The following is a 17,116-nucleotide window of genomic DNA, read 5'->3' as shown; positions in this document are numbered from 1 at the left end:
AAAAGAATAAATCTTAGAAAAAAAATTAAAATAATGCTGGGAAAACTGGACAGCCATTTACAAAAGAATGAAACTACACCACTGTCTAGTAATTGCACAAAAATTAACTCAAATGGGTTGCAGCTTTGGATGTAAGCCTATTAATTACATAAAAATTAACTCAAATGGATTATAGATTTGAATGTAAGACCTGAAACCATAAAATAAATAGAAAACGCATTGGTAAGAAGACATTGACTGCAGGGATGTTGTGGGAACTCAACTACAAGGAAAACAAAAGCATATTTGCTTTTTAAAGAAGAGTAATCTTGAAGTGTAGTAGACAGATTTGATGTGACCGAGACTCAGGCTGGGAAATTTGTTTGAAAGTCATTGCTCATTCTTGTCTCTTGTGCCTGAAAAGACAGCACCCAAAAGACAGCTGTTCATCGGGTCATGGAACTCGAGTAAGAGGCTGACTATATAAATGTAGATTGGTGAAGTGGTTCTAGGGTGATTAAATTCATGCGTGCATTCAGATTTTTCATAGAGAGCAGTTAGTTACAAAGCGAAGGGAGCCAAGAATGCAACCCTGAACAAAATGCAGCATTGAATTGGCAGGAAGAAATACCTATAAAGTTTATCAGTAAGGTATAGGAAACAAATCAGTGTGGGGACATCATGGAAGCTTAGGAAAGTGACAATTTTATGAAGAAGGAAGTGATCTTTTGGAACCAATATTGCAGAAACATGAAGTCACGTTGAAAGGATCCTGTATATTCCAGAATTAGAAAGGCATTGGTGACTATAGTGAATATAATTTTCATAAATGTTTGGAATCTGAATTGCATTTGTATTGTATTTGGTTGAGGTAGTAGGAGATAATAAAGAAGTTGAGTGGTCTAGCTCCGTGTGGGGAAGGGGACAGCTTACATCAAGAGATGTTTTTGCTTCTACTTCAAAAATAGGAGGATATAAGCATGATTAGAGAAGCAAGATAAAGGGAAATTTGATTGAATGAAGTGTGGGAGAAACAGGAAATCATGAATGTAAAGAGTACATGTGGAGATGCCAGCCTTAGATTTGGAGAAGGAAAGTTTTTCATTAAATCAAGAGAGAGGCTTGTTGCCTGCAGGTCTAGCTGGCAGAGAAGTGGGGAGTTGAAGAAAGTCATTCCCTGTGTTCTTAACCTTCTTCGAAAAATAGGTCAGTGATATCCTAGAACTTAAGAAATCTGGTGGAAATTTAAATGTGCCATCTGCAGGGAATGGAGAGTAAACTAATGAGGGACAAGAGGGACATTGTAAGTGACTTTGAGAGACAAGGTTGTATTCCATAGATGTGTGTTGGTGTTAATTCACAAGGCTGTATGACTTCTCTTTAATCTCCTTAAATTGTTTTGGCATTGAAAGTTGATAAAGAAAAAAAAAAAAAGGCACTGACCCTAGGTTAGGTGTTGAAAAGTGGGTAGTTAATATGAAAATGAAGGAGTAGAGAGTGACTTGTGAAATAGGAAGTAGGAAGCTATAGGGGTTGGTCCCTTGACCAAAAAAAAAGAAAAACATTCAGTTGCATAGAGATTAGAAAATTATTTTAGATACCATGAGATACCATCTTACACCAGTGAGAATGGCACATATTTAAAAAACTAGCAACAACAAATGTTGGCGAGGGTGTGGAGAAAAAGGAACTCTCCTGCACTGTTGGTGGGAGTGCAAACTGGTCCAACCACTATGGAGAGCTGTGTGGAGATTTCTGGACCTACTAAACATTGAGCTTCCATATGATCCAGCAATTCCACTCCTAGGTATTTACCCAAAGGACACAGAAACATCAATTCCAAAGAGCACCTGCACCCCTATGTTTATAGCAGCACTGTTTACAATAGCTAAGCTTTGGAAACAACCCAAATGCCCAAAAATAGATGACTGGATCAAGAAGATGTGGTACATATATACCATGGAATATTACTCAGCAATCAAAAAAAGATAAACACATGCAATTTGCAGCAACATGGATGGCGCTGGAAGGGATCATGCTCAGCGAAATAAGCCAAAAAGAAAAAGAAAAATACTGGATGGTCTCACTCATAGCAGGAATCTAGAAAACTTAAATAAGGGACCAGGAAAATGAATATAAGAAAGTGAAAATCAAAATCAACAAAAAACTATGAACCAGAGACACTTTTTGGGGGGTGGGGGGCGGGAGGGGAGGGATTGGGGTCAGAATGGGGGGTTTGCAATTGTATGGGGGAATATAAAAATAAAATTTATTATTTAAATAAAAAAAACAAAGAGAATAAATTAAAAAAAAAGAAAAGAAAATAATTATTTTAGAACTTTAGAACCTGATCTTTCCTTTTGACAAGTAGGGGAGTATTGGATAAAGGTAGAGGTTGCTATTCTAGGGTGTGATCAGGGATGAGCAAACATCATCCTCCATCCCTCAGCTGTGGGCGTGGGGAAAGCAGCCCATATTTCTGGGGGAGGGGGCTGGTTCAAAGCAGGCAGTGGGGACCTTGTCCTACAAAGCCCTGGGCTCATATACTTTAGTGGATTTGCCTACAGGACTGTTACAGATGCCCACGAAGGATCCGACCCTCTCAGCTTTGGCATCTTCTTTAGGCTGTGGTTATTGGAAGATTTAAAGGGCAGTGCCTTTTTATGTTGTATTTTTTTTTTTGAGGTACACATTTAAGAAAATCTTTGTCAGATCACTAGCTGATCACAGAACAAATGTTTCAGAAGCTTCAGTGACCACACACAATAAAGAATGCACCATTGCAAAAATAGTTTAGAAAAGTCACAAACGGATAGTTACAGCCCTCAACAAGGAAAAATCAGCTCTTCTTGAAGAGTGGGAAAATCAGATATCTAGAGTTACCACATTTATTTTCAAAGAAATAAAATGTTTTAAATATTTCACTGATTTAAGGGATTAGTCATGGCTTGAGGAATATTTGATAAATTAATCTGTTAAAAGACTAAAATGATACATGAAGGCTTAAAATTATAGACTGTGAGTGGTGTCATTTAAAACTATACAATTCAGGGCCTCCCCGGTGACGCAGTGGTTGAGCACTGGGTTGCGAAGCTGCCCACAGCCTCCGCAGCACCGGTTCCATCCCTGGCCGCCAGGCGAGGGTCCCACATGGTGCGCAGACCTCTCCTGCCACCCACTGCTCCCCTCAGCAGTGTATTTCGTCAGTCTGCCTGTTCTGCTCTCCCCTCTGGCTCTGGTGAATTCTCTCACCCTCCCGCGCTTCTGACTGTACCCAGTGCTGGTATAAATAAATAAATAAATCTTCTAAAAATAAATAAATAAATAAAACCACACAATTCAGGAGTCGTAACACTTCCTTATAACCACTTTCAACTCCCTTGATTAGTGTGTCTTTTCCGATAAATAGCACCTGTCAGTATTTATTCTTACAGGTTATTAAGCAAGGTGCATTTTTATATATTAAACTAACAAAAAGAAAACTCATTGTGGATGAGATTATGACAAAAGTGTTTCTCAGGTATTGCTGTCATATTCTGTAATATATTCATGCTTATTGTCATAGAAAAAATTATGTCTCCAAATACATATCAAGTAAACCTGATGCTCCAGACATCCCTCATGTACCACGTGGTACAGGCACCCTAGCTGAGAAGACATTTACTTGTGCAGCATTACAAGTATTAAAATAACCATTGCAGTATAGGTTGTAAGATCACAGACTGCAGATTTAGCCACATTTGAGGAGCTGGAAAATTGTTTTACCCTTTGACTTAGTAATCTCATACATAAGAGTGAGAGAGATTTGCCAGAAATAACCCTATGGCACAACAGCTACCTCAAAATGTGACCTGTGGAAATAGAATTAATGCAGATCTAAGTTGAGGTGAGTTTATAATGCAATACATGTGGGCTTCTAATCCAGTTTGATTGGTGTCTTTGTATGACGATGGTCATGTGAAGACAGACACAGGGAGAATGCCAGGTGAAGGAAGAGGACTGGAGTGGTACAGCTATTACCTAAAGAATGCTTAGCTGAAGATGGCTACAAACCATCAAAAGCTAGAAGAGTCAAGGTAGCCCTTCCAGGATTTAGAGGGAATATGGCCCTTCCAATACCTTGATTTGTACTTTTAGTTTGCTAAACTATGAGAGAATAAATTGCTATAGTTTTTTATGTATATAATATATTTTACATCATTTTTTATTTTTGTAGACTGTATGAATTTTCATCTTTGTTATAGTCCCTGTAAAATTCTCACCCCTGCCCCTTGTTTTGATCCTACTCTCTTATCCACCCTCACCCCCGCCCTGTAGTGTGTTTATAGTTGCCTGTTGATTTTGATTTTTACTTTATCATAATTAGTCTTTTTCCTGATCCCTTATTTGGGTCTTCTAAATTCCTGCTATGAGTGAGACCATCCGGTATTTTTCTTTTTCGTGAAATAAGCTAAATTGCTATAGTTTTAAGCTACAGTTTATGGTACTTTGTTCTGACAACCCAAGGAAATAGATACAATGGCCAATTGATTTTAGCAGGAAGCCAAGGCCAGGCAATGGGGAAAGAACAGTTTGTTCAACAGATGATGCTGAGATAACTAGATATTCTCTTGCAAAAGAATGAAGTTACCTTACACCCTTACCTTATACCATATAGAAAAATTAACTCAGAAAATTCTTAGAATGAGTTAAAAACTCTTAGAAGAAAACATAGGAAAATCTTCATGACTGTGGACTTTTTGTTTTCTTTTTATATATAATATATGTTTTTTTACATCATTGCTCATTTTTAAACAATACTTGCTCCCCCTCCCCCTTAGCAGTGTTTTCTTAAATGGTATCAAAAGCAAACTAACAAAAGAAAAAAATACATAAATTGGACTTGATCAAAATTAAAAACTTTCATGCTTCAAGACTATTACTAGGATACTGTCCTCTATTATAACTGAGTTTGCTTTTTTTTTTTTTAAGATTTATTTATACATTCAAGAACTGGGGTACAGGCCAGCAGTGCAGGGGGTGAGAGGATTCACCGGAGACAGAGTGGGGAACAGAACAGGCAGACTGACTGAAATACACGGCTGAGGGGAGTAGCAGGCAAGACAGGAGAGGTCTGCTGCACATGTGGGTAGCTCCCTGGCCGGCCAGGGATCAAACTGCAGAGGCTGCTGATAGCTTCACAGTGCTGTGCTTAATCCCTTGTGCCACCAGGGAGTTCCCTAAGTTTGCTTTAATTTTCTTAACTATTGAATTTTCCAAAGTAGAAAAATTACCCTAAATTTAGCCAAAAATAGTAAGGAAAAAAGTCATGTTGAAATTGTTTTGACATAATGTGTACTTTTCATTTAAAACATTTATCTGAAAAAAATTTAGTCATTTATATCTCAAATCTGTGGTTAGATATCTGAAAACCAATGACAGCCTAATATAACATTGAAGACAGGTGTTTTAGTGTGTTTGATATGTAATTTTATCCAGGATTGAGAAATAAAACAAAGGGAAAATCACTTTTCTGATTTGTACTGCTGCTGCTGATGGTGGTTTAGATTACTAAAGAAAAAGAAGTAACATGTTCTGTGCATGCTGTGAATTCCATTTAAAAAGGTGATAATAGAAGAAGGTCACTTAAAACAGTGAAAACTTACAAAATGGGGGAAATATTTGCAAACCAGATATTTGATAAAGAATTAATATTCAGGGCCTCCCTGGTGGCGCAAGGGGTTAAGATGCAACCTATAAGCTATCCGCAACCTATAAGCTATCCGCAGCCACTGTAGCACAAGTTTGATCCCAGCCAGGGAGCTGCCCACATGGTGCAGCAGACCTCTCCTGACTCGCCCGCTGCTCCCCTCAGCAGTGTATTTCAGTCAACCTGCCTGTTCTGTTCCCCACTCTGTCTCTGGTGAATCCTTTCACCCCCCCACCCCCACCCTCCGCACCTCTGGCCTGTACCTCAGTTCTTATATGCATAAATAAATAAATCTTTTTTTAAAAAAGAATTAATATTCAAAATATATAAAGAACTCCTACAACTTGACAAAGAAATTTTAAAAAAATGGAAAAAGGACTTAAATAATTTATAAATTGTCAGTAAGCATATGAAAAAATGCCCCATATCATCAATGGGGTATGGCAAATCAAAACCACAATGAGGTGCTGTTTAAGACCCACTAGGGTGACTATACCTGAAAAAATGGAACTTAGCAAGTGTTGGTGAGTATGTAAAAAAACTGAAACTCTTGTGTATTGACTATGGAATGTACAGTGGTGCCTCTACCGAGGAAAATAGTTTGGTTGTTGGTCAAAACAAAACAGATTTACCAATGACCTAGTAATTCTAACCCTAAGTATATCTCAAAGGAATTGAAAGCTGGCGCTCAAACAGATACGCGTACAGCATTGTTTATAGTGGCAACATTCACAAAGAGCAGGAAGGTGGAAACAGCCCAACTATTTGGAAATAGCAGCAATGGTTAAGGAACATTGTGAAATAAGCAGTGCTATTTGTTGAATTATACACTTAAAAATGGTTAAGATGGTACATTTCATGTATATTTTGCCACAATTAAAAAAAGAGAGTATCCAGGGTAGATATTGTGAGAGCCAAGTAATTAAGCGATCAACTATGGGATCCAGTAAAATAAGCAAGGCTAGGAGTTGGTTGGAAGAAAAGGAAATACTTGAGGATTAAAGGTCTCAGTGTTTGGAAAGAAGGCATTAGGGGTGAGAGGATTGAAATAATAGCAAGATGTGTCTACTAATATATTAGAATGCTTGAATTTCAGTGGTAGAATCCTTCTAAGTAAGAGAGTTAAGGATGTGATCATGGATGTTGAGCGGCTTAAGAGGAGAGAGAATGGCAATCCTGGGAATTGGACATGGTTAAATTCATACAGGAAGAAGGGGTAGAAATCAAACCTGAATTGGATGTTGAACATTAGTGTATCAGGGGTTGACTTCCAGGAGCCACACAGGAGAAAGAATTTATTTCTACCTTGTTTTGTGCTTCTCTGCTTTTATCGTAGTACTGCCCCAGAGTATATTGACTCATTGGTAAGTATGGTATGTTGCCAATGGCTAAGCCAGTCCTAAAGTTGAGAAGTGTAAAAATAGGCATAGATAATATTTCAGCTCTTCTGTAGATAGAGATTTTTTTATAATTGTATCTGTCAAGATAGCTACAATGATAGAGGGGAAATTAGCTTCTTTATCTTTTTTTTATTTAAAAGAGTATGCACACATCTTAAAAGCCTTTACATTAATTTTGTTTTAGGACATGTACACATTGTAGTGCTTCAAAAAGAGTATAATCTAAAATCCCACTGTCATTATAAAGTGTATTCATTTTATGAAATTGAAGCCACTTGGAAGGTCCCATCTAACTTAATAATAATAATTTAATAAATTATAGTTTGACCTCTAATTTTGTTTTCTCTTATGGCAGATCTTTTATATAATATGGTCTCTGATTTATATTGAGTCTCAAAATACTGTTTCTATTTTTCTTAGGAAGACGGGAAAACATTTTCACAATTTCATTAGTTGGCAAGACCTAAGAGCTATTGACCTTGTAAAATCTTGGAATAGTTCTCTTATAATGAAGGTAACCTTTTCTTGTCTTCTGTGATTTGAATATTACTGTTTTTATTTTCTGTAAATGACCCTTAACTGGAGGCTTAATTGTATAATTTCCTAGGTTACCTATGCTGTTTAAGAAGAGAACACACACATGCACACTCCCTGTTTCAGTGAATTTAATAACAGTCACCATAAAGCAAAGCACATGTGGTAGATGGAAATACTTAACAACTACACTCAAAGCAGTCCTGAGGAGGTTTCAGGTCCACCAGACTTTCACATGTTAGTGGGAATTCATGTTTCCATTCTTGGAACAATGAAAGAAACACAGACTATGTCCAAAAAAGATATGGGAATGTCCAACTTTCATTTTTATTTTTAAAACTGAAGAATGGATATCAAGTAACTAGCTGAGCCATAGCTGTTTACTTGGTGCCTGGCGCCTAATAAGTAAATGACAATGTTGATGATGACAGTAACCGCAGCAGCAGCAGCAGCAACATCATCTCATTTCTAAGTGTAAGGTGACTGTGTCAAAGGTAAAACAATTTTCCAGCTCTTCAAATGTGGCTACTGCTGCAGTCTGTGATGTTATAAGCTATACTGCACAATGGTTATTTTAATACTTGTAATGCTGCACAAGTAAATGTCTTCTTAGCTAAGGGGCCTGTACCACATGTTACATGGGGAAATGTCTGGAACATCAAGTTTACTTAATAGGTATTTGGAGACATTTTTCTGTGAAAACAAACACAAATATATTATAGAATATGACAGCAGTGCTTGAGAAACACTTTTGTCATAAGCTCATCCACAGTGAGTTTTCCTTTTGTTAGTTTAATGTATAAAAATGTACCTTACTTTAATGACTTCAAAGAATCAATACTGAGAGGTGCTATTTACACTAATTAAGGGAGTTGAAAATGGTTATAAGGAAATGTTATGACTCCTGAATTGTGTAGTTTTAAATTAACACTACTTACAATCTGTAATTTTAAGCCTGAATGAATAATTTTAGTTTTAAGCAGAACAGTCCGATAAACATGACTTAAATGGGTCAACTGAAATACTTAAAACTTTTATTCCTTTGAAAATAAATTGTGACAGTGAAAATATTTACGTCTTTTATTTAAGCCCCAGATCTCGAATAATGTGAAACTATAACTGCAAACGTAAAGCCTTGCGTTTGAAGCATTTCATCTACTTCCTATAAATATGTGTATGACGAAAGTTTTGGTTTCTCTTTTAGCAGAAAAATACACACAGACTTACCATTTAGCACACACAATTCCAGGGCCTGTTTTGCCAGCAAAAGACCATCAACCTGCCATCATCCCTTTCCTGATGCTCATGGTTTATTGATTGAGGCTCTTAGCAGTGTTTAGGGTGTATCTCCAGAGCTGACACCAAGGTGGTTTACCCAAGAGTAGCCCCAAGCAAAACTGTGTAATAATTGAAGTGTGTTGGCAATGTCCCGACACCACTGTTTCCTTCCAGTCTCCCCAAGCAACTGTGCTCTCCCTCTCACGTGTTCTGATTCTTCTCTAATGGTTGTTAGAGCTTCTCTTTGCTTTTAGCATAAAATCCTTACACCTTACCATCATGTGGTCCTATCTATAGTTCTGACCAATTCCCAGATCCCTTTCTTCCTGAAGCTGCTATCAAATGGGCCCCAGCTTTGCCAGCCTGCTTTTGTTCCTGTGGTGCCCAAGCCCTCTCTCACCTTACCACTGTACATGCAAAGGGCTCTCTCTGCCATCATGACTGGATTACTCTCATTCTTCAGGGCCGAGCAGTGTGTTCCTTCCTCTGTGGGCGTCCATCCTTGCCATCCTATTACAAGTAGCCCCACCACCCCGCCTCTGTCATGCTGTCTTTTATTTCTCACAACGCTTATCAAACTTCAAAGATTCAGAGATATACATTTTTAATTAAAATTGTAATTGAGGAAATTGTAGATTCAGATGTAATTTTAAGAATTTATATAGAGATCCCTTATATACTTTGCCATTCTTCCCAGTGGTAATATTTTATAAAACTATAAAACATTTTATAAAACTCTAATGTTACAACCAGGATATTGATATTAATACACTCCATTGATCTAATTCATATTTCCCTAGTTTTACTTATATTCATTTTGTTTGTATGTTTATGTGTGTATATGTGTATATTAATTTCTTTGCAGTTATTTATATGTTCGTGTATCTATCACCACATTCTAGACACTGCACAATTTTTTCACTACAAGGATTCCTCACATTGGTCTTTTATGACCTCATCCTCCTCTCTCCCCTGCACCATCCATCCTCTCCCATCCTTAGTTCCTTGCAGCCACTCATCTGTCCTATATTAAAATGTTTTCTCATTTCAAATGTGTTATATACATAGATCCACATTATAAATCTTTTATCTTTTTTTCCCACTTAGTTTAGTTCCCTGAAGAGTTTGTGTATATATACACCAGTTTTTTGTTCTTTTTCATTGCTGAGTTGTAGTCAATGGTATGGATGTGCCACCTGTTGAAGGACATCTGTACTTAATCCAGTTGTTGGCTAATACAAGTACAGTTGTTATGACTATTCACATACAGAATTTTGTGTAAAAATGCATTTTCATTTCTCTGGAATAAATACCTCAGGAGTACAATTGCTGGATAATAATGTAATTGCGTGGTTTTTTTTAAATAAGAAACTGCCAGGCTGTTTTCCAGAGTAGTTGTACCATTTACATTCACATCAGGAATGTATGAGTTATGAGACATACATTTTTTCCCTATTTTAACATTTCTGAAATCAGAATGCATTTTTTTTATATAGAGGCATGTTTTATTTATTTATTTATTTGTTTGTTTGTTTTGTTTATACATGCACTGGGTACAGTCAGAAGCGCGGGAGGGTGAGAGAATTCACCAGAGCCAGAGCGAGGAGCAGAGCAGGCAGAAGGACCGAAGTACACTGCTGAGGGGAGCAGCGGGCTGCAGGAGAGGTCTGCGTGCCATGTGGGACCCTCCTCCGGTGGCAGGGGAGAAGCTGGGGATCGAACCGGTGCCACAGAGGCCGCGGGCAGCTTCGCAACCCAGCGCTCAACCGCTGCGCCACCGGGGAGGCCCCAGAATGCGTTTTTAACTACTAATTATATGTTAGTGTTATGTCATAATTTAACCAACAAAATTTTTTTCTTATTTGGTCATTCATTGAAGAGTTGTTCATTTTACCACCATTTCTCATAGATTATCCCATTTATTAACTTGATTATTTATTTATCATCTCTTCCCACTAGAATTTAAATTTTAAGAAGGCAAGGATACTGCCTATGTGGTTCACTCTCTTTTCTCAAGGCATAGCACAGTAGCTGATATGTAGAATGTACTCTAAACATACTTGTTAATTATATCAACAAAAGTGTTAATTGTTCATATTTTGACTAAAGATGCAGGTGTTAGTAGCCACCCCCAAGGTTATATGCATTTTCACAGAAGAACCTGTCTTAAGTCTAATACAGAAAAGCGTAACATGCTTAGAGAAGAACCCATTTCAGTTTGAAGTGTTCTTAACATCTAACAAGCCATTTAAGACTGTATATATTTCATATTTAATCAATAGATAAATATAGATAAAACTAGGTAAAATACATTTCAAACTTTAAGCATGTAATGGGTAGGAAAAGTTCCTTCTAGGTTAATACTAAGTTAACTAAAAGTATTATTTCTAATAGAAACACAGCATTTTTTCATTGACTCTCACTTCAATGACATAGTTAAAAATAGGTAAATATGTATAAAATGGTATTTTCAAAGGATTTCATAAATACTTGAACCTCTGGTGTTTACTACACCATGAATATGAGGCATCCATGATGGGAGGGAAGGAAATTAAAACAAGGAGGAAAGGATGCAAACAAGGTGGGGGAAGAACAAAAGGGAATATGGTGATGGACTGTGGGTGCTTTGTTGTTGAGGGTAACTACAGTGACCACACCTCAGGAGAGAAATCATATATTATCCAAAAATTAAATTAAGGGCCTCCCCGGTGGCGCAGCAGTTGAGCGCTGGGTTGCAAAGCTGCCCGCAGCCTCTGCAGCGTCGGTTTGATCCCCGGCTGCTCCCTGGCCACCGGAGGAGGGTCCCACATGGCGCGCAGACCTCTCCTGCCGCCCGCTGCTCCCCTCAGCAGTGTACTTCGGTCCTTCTGCCTGCTCTGCTCCCCGCTCTGGCTCTGGTGAATTCTCTCACCCTCCTGCGCTTCTGACTGTACCCAGTGCATGTATAAACAAAATGAACAAACAAATAAATAAATAAATAAATAAAACATGCCTCTATTTAAAAAAAAAAAATTAAATTAAAAATGAATAGAATTTGGGCCTCCCCGGTGGCACAGGTGGTTGAGCGCAGCACTGTGAAGCTGTCTTCAGCCTCTGCAGTGTGGGTTCAGTCCCCGCCAGCCAGGGAGATACCCACGTGGCACAGCAGACCTCTCCTGTCTAGCCCACTGCTCCCCTCAGCAGTGTATTTCAGTCAGCCTCTGCCTGTTCTGTTCACTGCTCTGGCTCTGGTGAATCCTCTCACCCTCCTGCACATCTGGCTTGTACCCTGGTTCTTGTATAAATAAATAAATCTTTTTAAAAAATGAATAGAATTTGGGCCTCCCCGGTGGCGCAGTGGTTGAGCGCTGGGTTGCGAAGCTGCCTGCAGTCTCTGCAGCGCCGGTTTGCTCCCCGGCCACTGGAGGAGGGTCCCACATGGCTCGCAGACCTCTCCTGCCGCCTGCTGCTCCCCTCAGCAGTGTACTTTGGTCCTTCTGCCTGCTCTGTTCCCTGCTCTGGCTCTGGTGAATTCTCTCACCCTCCAGCGCTTCTGACTATACCCAGTGCTTGTATAAATAAAAATAAATCTTTAAAATAAGTTAAAAAAATAAACAAATCTTTAAAAAAAAAAGAATAGAATTTAAAATAAATATTTACTTAAAACATTTTAAAAAGGTCATAGTAGATACAGTAGATGTGATACATTTCATACTTTAGATTGTTACTTTACTTGCTTTTCCTAAGTACTGAGACTCTACAAGTAGTTCAATAACTTGTTTGTTACTGGGTTTATTTGCATGCATATGGAATAAATGTAAACATCAGCCATCATTAAATGCATTTTCCTGAAATATTTTTTAAACAGTTAATACACAGTTCCAGCCGATTACTTCACTTTTTTACCAGAAGTAAACGATTTTTAGCAGCCAGTTTGTTCACTTTTACAACCCAGCATGTTTCTTTGAGATTGGCCTGGATTGTACAGAACCTCACTGAGGTAAGAAAGATTGTGTGTGTGTGTGTGTGTAGTATGGGAAAGAAAAATCCAAGGAATAAAAATAGTAATTTGATTATTTGAGGGAAAATTATGTGTCTAGTTCATATTGGATGGAAGACAAGGAATCTTTACCATTTTCTAAAACCTTTTTGTATGTTGAATCAGCACATATAGAAAAGTGCACAAAACAAAATTGAATCACTGAGTGATATATATTGTGGAACAAATATCTATGTAATACTACTTGCATGAAGAACTAGAATGCTCTATATAATTTTCTTTCTAGTTAACAAGTTATGTATTTATTCTTCAATAATATACTTTAGTTTTGCCTGAATATTTTTTAACTTTGTATAAATTGAATTATATAGCATTTACATTTTTGTGTCTGACTCCTTTTGTTTAAAATTGTATTTGTGAAATATACCCATAGTATGTGTAAATTTGTTTTCTTATATTTTAATTGTTATTTCATTTTCAGTCTATGATTTTACCATAGTTTATCCATCTGTACACTCTTTTCATGTGCATTGGTGTTACTCCCAGTTGTAGGTTATGATGAATAATGCTATCTTTTGATGCAACTGCTCTGCATTGTAGCTTGAAAGCAACTATTGATAAACATAAACAAATGAACATTGCTGTGTTCCACTAAAACTGTTTATGGACACTAAATTTGAATTTCACATAGTTTTCGTGTGTCAAAGTATTTTTTTAACTATTAAATGTAAAATCAATTTTTAACTTGCTATACAGAAACAAACAATGGGCTGAACTTGACCTGTGGGCTGTACTAGGCCTTTTTCTGTTGTAGGCTATTTATATTTATACATACTTGTATATCTAATGCTGAAATATACATATATATGTACACATCTACATGTATACACATATATGTATGTATACACATACTCACACTTTGTTTTGGTCCTCACAAAAATAACACAGGCTTGATATAGAGCTAAAGTCTTTCAACCCTGTAGTAATTGCTTTGAAAAATTGAGGCATATTCCTGAAATTGTTTCTGTATGTGATTTTAATTTTTACTAAAAGTGGAATTATATTGTATTTGGCACTTAATTGATCACTTAATAATTTAGCCTTTTTGAATTGATTTTGTGCTGTTGTGTTTTCAAGGTGAGAAAGGCAATTGACGAAGAAAATTGCTGCTTTGGGACTGTTGATACCTGGTTGTTACATAAGCTCACCAAAGGTAAAGATGAGCCAATAAATCTATTTCGACTAACTGAAATTTTACTGATAGGAATGATTCCCCTAAAAAAAGTGGAGGGCCTCCCTGGTGGCACAGTACTATGAAGCTCTCAGCAGCCACTGCAGCACAAGTTCCATCCCCAGCCAGGGAGGTGACCCACATGACACAGCAGACCTCTCCTGTCTTGCCCACTGCTTCCCTCAGCAGTGTATTTAAGTCAGTCCACCTGTTCTGCTCCCCACTCTGTCTCTGGTGAATCCTCTCACCCTCCACACCTCTGGCCTGTACCCCAGTTCTTATATGCATAAATAAACATTTAAAAATTTAAAAAAATTAATAAGTTGGGGTCTCCCTGGTGGCGCAAGGGGTTAAGTCTTGACACTGTGGAGCTGTCAAAGGCACTGTGGCACAGGTTTGGTCCCTGGCCAGGGAGCTGGCCCACATGGCACAGCAGACCTCTCCTGTCGCACCCGCTGCTCCCCTCAGCAGTGTGGTCAGTCAGTCCGCCTGTTCTGCTTCCTGCTCTGTCTCTGGTGAATCCTCTCACTCCCCTACCCCTCCCATACCTCTGGCCTGCACCCCAGTTCTTGTATTCATGAATAAATAAAATAAATCTTTAAAATAATAATAACAAATAAAGGGTAAGAAACAAGTTAAAAAAATTAAAAATTTAAAAGTGGAAGTGACTCTTGTTTCCTTACATATTCCACATATACTGTTCCTTGCTATCCTAGGAAACTAGATTAATTGCAGATTTGTTGTACAAGCAGTATGATTTAAACATTGTGATGAAACCTCAAATTTAATGCTGAAGAGCATCTAAATTTCAAGAGCAGGAAGACTTGCGTTCAATACCAAATTTGCCACTTTGCAACTGGGTATAATTATAGGCATCACCCCTTTCCTCATCTTTTTTTTTATTTTAAAGATTTTTTTATGCATACAAGAACTGGGGTATAGGCCAGAAATGCTGGGGGTGAGAGGATTCACTAGGGACAGAGTGGGAGCAGAACAGGCAGACTGAGTGAAATACACTGCTGAGGGAGCAGCAGGTGAGACAGGAGAGGTCTGCTGAGATAGGAGAGGTCTGCTGTGCCATGTGAGTTGCTCCTTGGCCTGCTGCAGAGGCTTCCGCACCACCAGGGAGGCCCGCCTCTCCTCATCTTTTATTTATTTATTTTTTTTAAGATTTATTTATTTTTATACAAGCACTGGGTACTGTCAAAAGTGCGTGAGGGTGAGAGAATTCACCAGAGCCAGAGTGGGGAACAGAACAGGCAGACAGATAGACAAAAATATACTGCTGAGGGGAGCAGCGGGCACAGCAGGAGAGGTCTGCGCACCATGCGGGACCCTCGCCCTGCTGCCCGGGAATCAAACCTGCTGCAGAGGCTGTGGGCAGCTTCGTAGCCCAACGCTCAACCACTGCGCCACCAGGGGAGGCCCTTTCCTCATCTTTTAAACCAGAGATCATGACAATGTGTACAAGTGTTTTTGTAAACTATAAAAGTTCTTAAAGATTATGTGGGGAATTTTTTTGGAGATTGCACTGGAAATAGACATTAGAATTTCTATTTCCAAAGGTCTAGATTAGTGTAAAGTAGGGATAGGTGTTCATTTATGCTATCTAATAATAAAGATATTATTTCCAATGTTAATTTAGGTTCTGAATTTGCCACAGATTTTTCTAATGCTAGTACAACTGGACTTTTTGACCCATATGAGGTAAGGTTTTTTCTTTCTTTTGAATCACCTATTTCTGTGTAATTTAGTGTGGATTCTGATGATGTGTTTTTCTCCTCAGATGTGCTGGAGTGGATTTGTTACCTCCCTGCTCTCCATACCACTCACCGTCCTACCTCCTGTGAAAGATACAAGGTAATAATGAGCATCAGACATAGAAAACAGGCAGCAAAATTTTCCTTGAATTCATTTTGCCTTGGTTGGGAGAAGCAATTTATTATATATTTGAGGTGCTTATATGTTCGTTATCTAATTTTTTGTCTTTAGCTAAAAACAATTTGCTAAATTTTGGAATTAATACTTTCTTTTTAATTAATTTTTATTTGAAGCCACAATTTCGGATCAGTAGATGAAGACATATTTGGTGTGCCTATACCAATAGTGGCCTTGGTAAGTCTGAAATTTGAGTTTCCCTTGTCTGGTATAAACTAAATAAATAAATATAAATGGTTTCCAGTAGATTTAGGAGACTAAAGGTCATTGCAAAATGAAGTTTAAGGATCTTCTTTCTTTTTAAGTTAAAGGACCCTGGATATAATCAGAAGTTTTTACTGTGTACTAGGCAAGGGACCACTGACCAGTCTTCTGTCACAGGAGCACTTTATAACCTTTTCTGATTTCTCTATATTGTTTGTCATTTTTTTTTGTTTTGTTTTTTGATTAATGTTTGGTTTATATTGGATATACTAAGACAAAAAAACAAAAACAAAATCATGATAGGGCCAACATATTATTTTTGACACAGTGTAAATGTGTCACAAGCAATGGCGGGGCAATTTAAAGAAAAGAAGTATGTTGTATTTATGTTTTGTAAAATCCTTAGCCAGCATCTACTAGTAGAGAAGCTTATAGATAAGTAAAAAGTAAGCTGGTGTTTTTTTTTTTTTTTTAACTTTTCAGGGTTCTTTTTTGATTATATTCTTTCTCTGTGGCTCAATGAATCAGAACTTGGGGAATCCAAGGATTACCTGATGGAGAGATTGTATGGAAACTCATACTTTGCCTTTGATATTTTGGCAGTTTAAGCAGGAGGTATAGACTGGCTCTCCCTAAGTGGATAGTTGCCACAGTTGGTAGAGGAAGCAAGCGAATTCAATTCTCACGTTACAAATTCCTGCTCATTTAGAAAGGATCAGTGTTATTAAATTTAGGGGTGGACCCAGGTTTAGACTCACTGGAAGAATTTCAGATTAGTGAAGAAGTATCCCTCCAATGACTTTGGTCCTTAAAATATTGTTCAGTGTATCTATATGTAAATATATTAACAAAATGTTATAATTTTTCTTCTAACAGAAATGTCT

The 17,116-nt window shown here is 37.7% G+C and overlaps 1 protein-coding gene across 1 annotated transcript in view; it reads left to right on the top strand.

Moving 5' to 3' along the window:
* The window catches only part of GK5 (glycerol kinase 5), a gene marked incomplete at both ends in the record, with an annotated part of 69,246 nt that overhangs the window by 24,797 nt on the left and 27,333 nt on the right, over nt 1-17,116 (top strand). Inside the window, 6 exons of the mRNA XM_084232616.1 lie at nt 7,489-7,582; nt 12,728-12,859; nt 13,997-14,072; nt 15,736-15,797; nt 15,877-15,950; nt 16,145-16,205. Coding sequence (XP_084088742.1) covers nt 7,489-7,582; nt 12,728-12,859; nt 13,997-14,072; nt 15,736-15,797; nt 15,877-15,950; nt 16,145-16,205 — 499 coding nt within the window. The remainder of the gene's footprint in view (nt 1-7,488; nt 7,583-12,727; nt 12,860-13,996; nt 14,073-15,735; nt 15,798-15,876; nt 15,951-16,144; nt 16,206-17,116) is intronic.

Source organism: Talpa europaea (assembly GCF_964194135.1).
Source record: "Talpa europaea genome assembly, chromosome: 4".
In the NCBI taxonomy this organism is placed as follows: Eukaryota; Metazoa; Chordata; class Mammalia; order Eulipotyphla; family Talpidae; genus Talpa; species Talpa europaea.
This window is presented reverse-complemented; position numbering and strand designations above follow the sequence as displayed.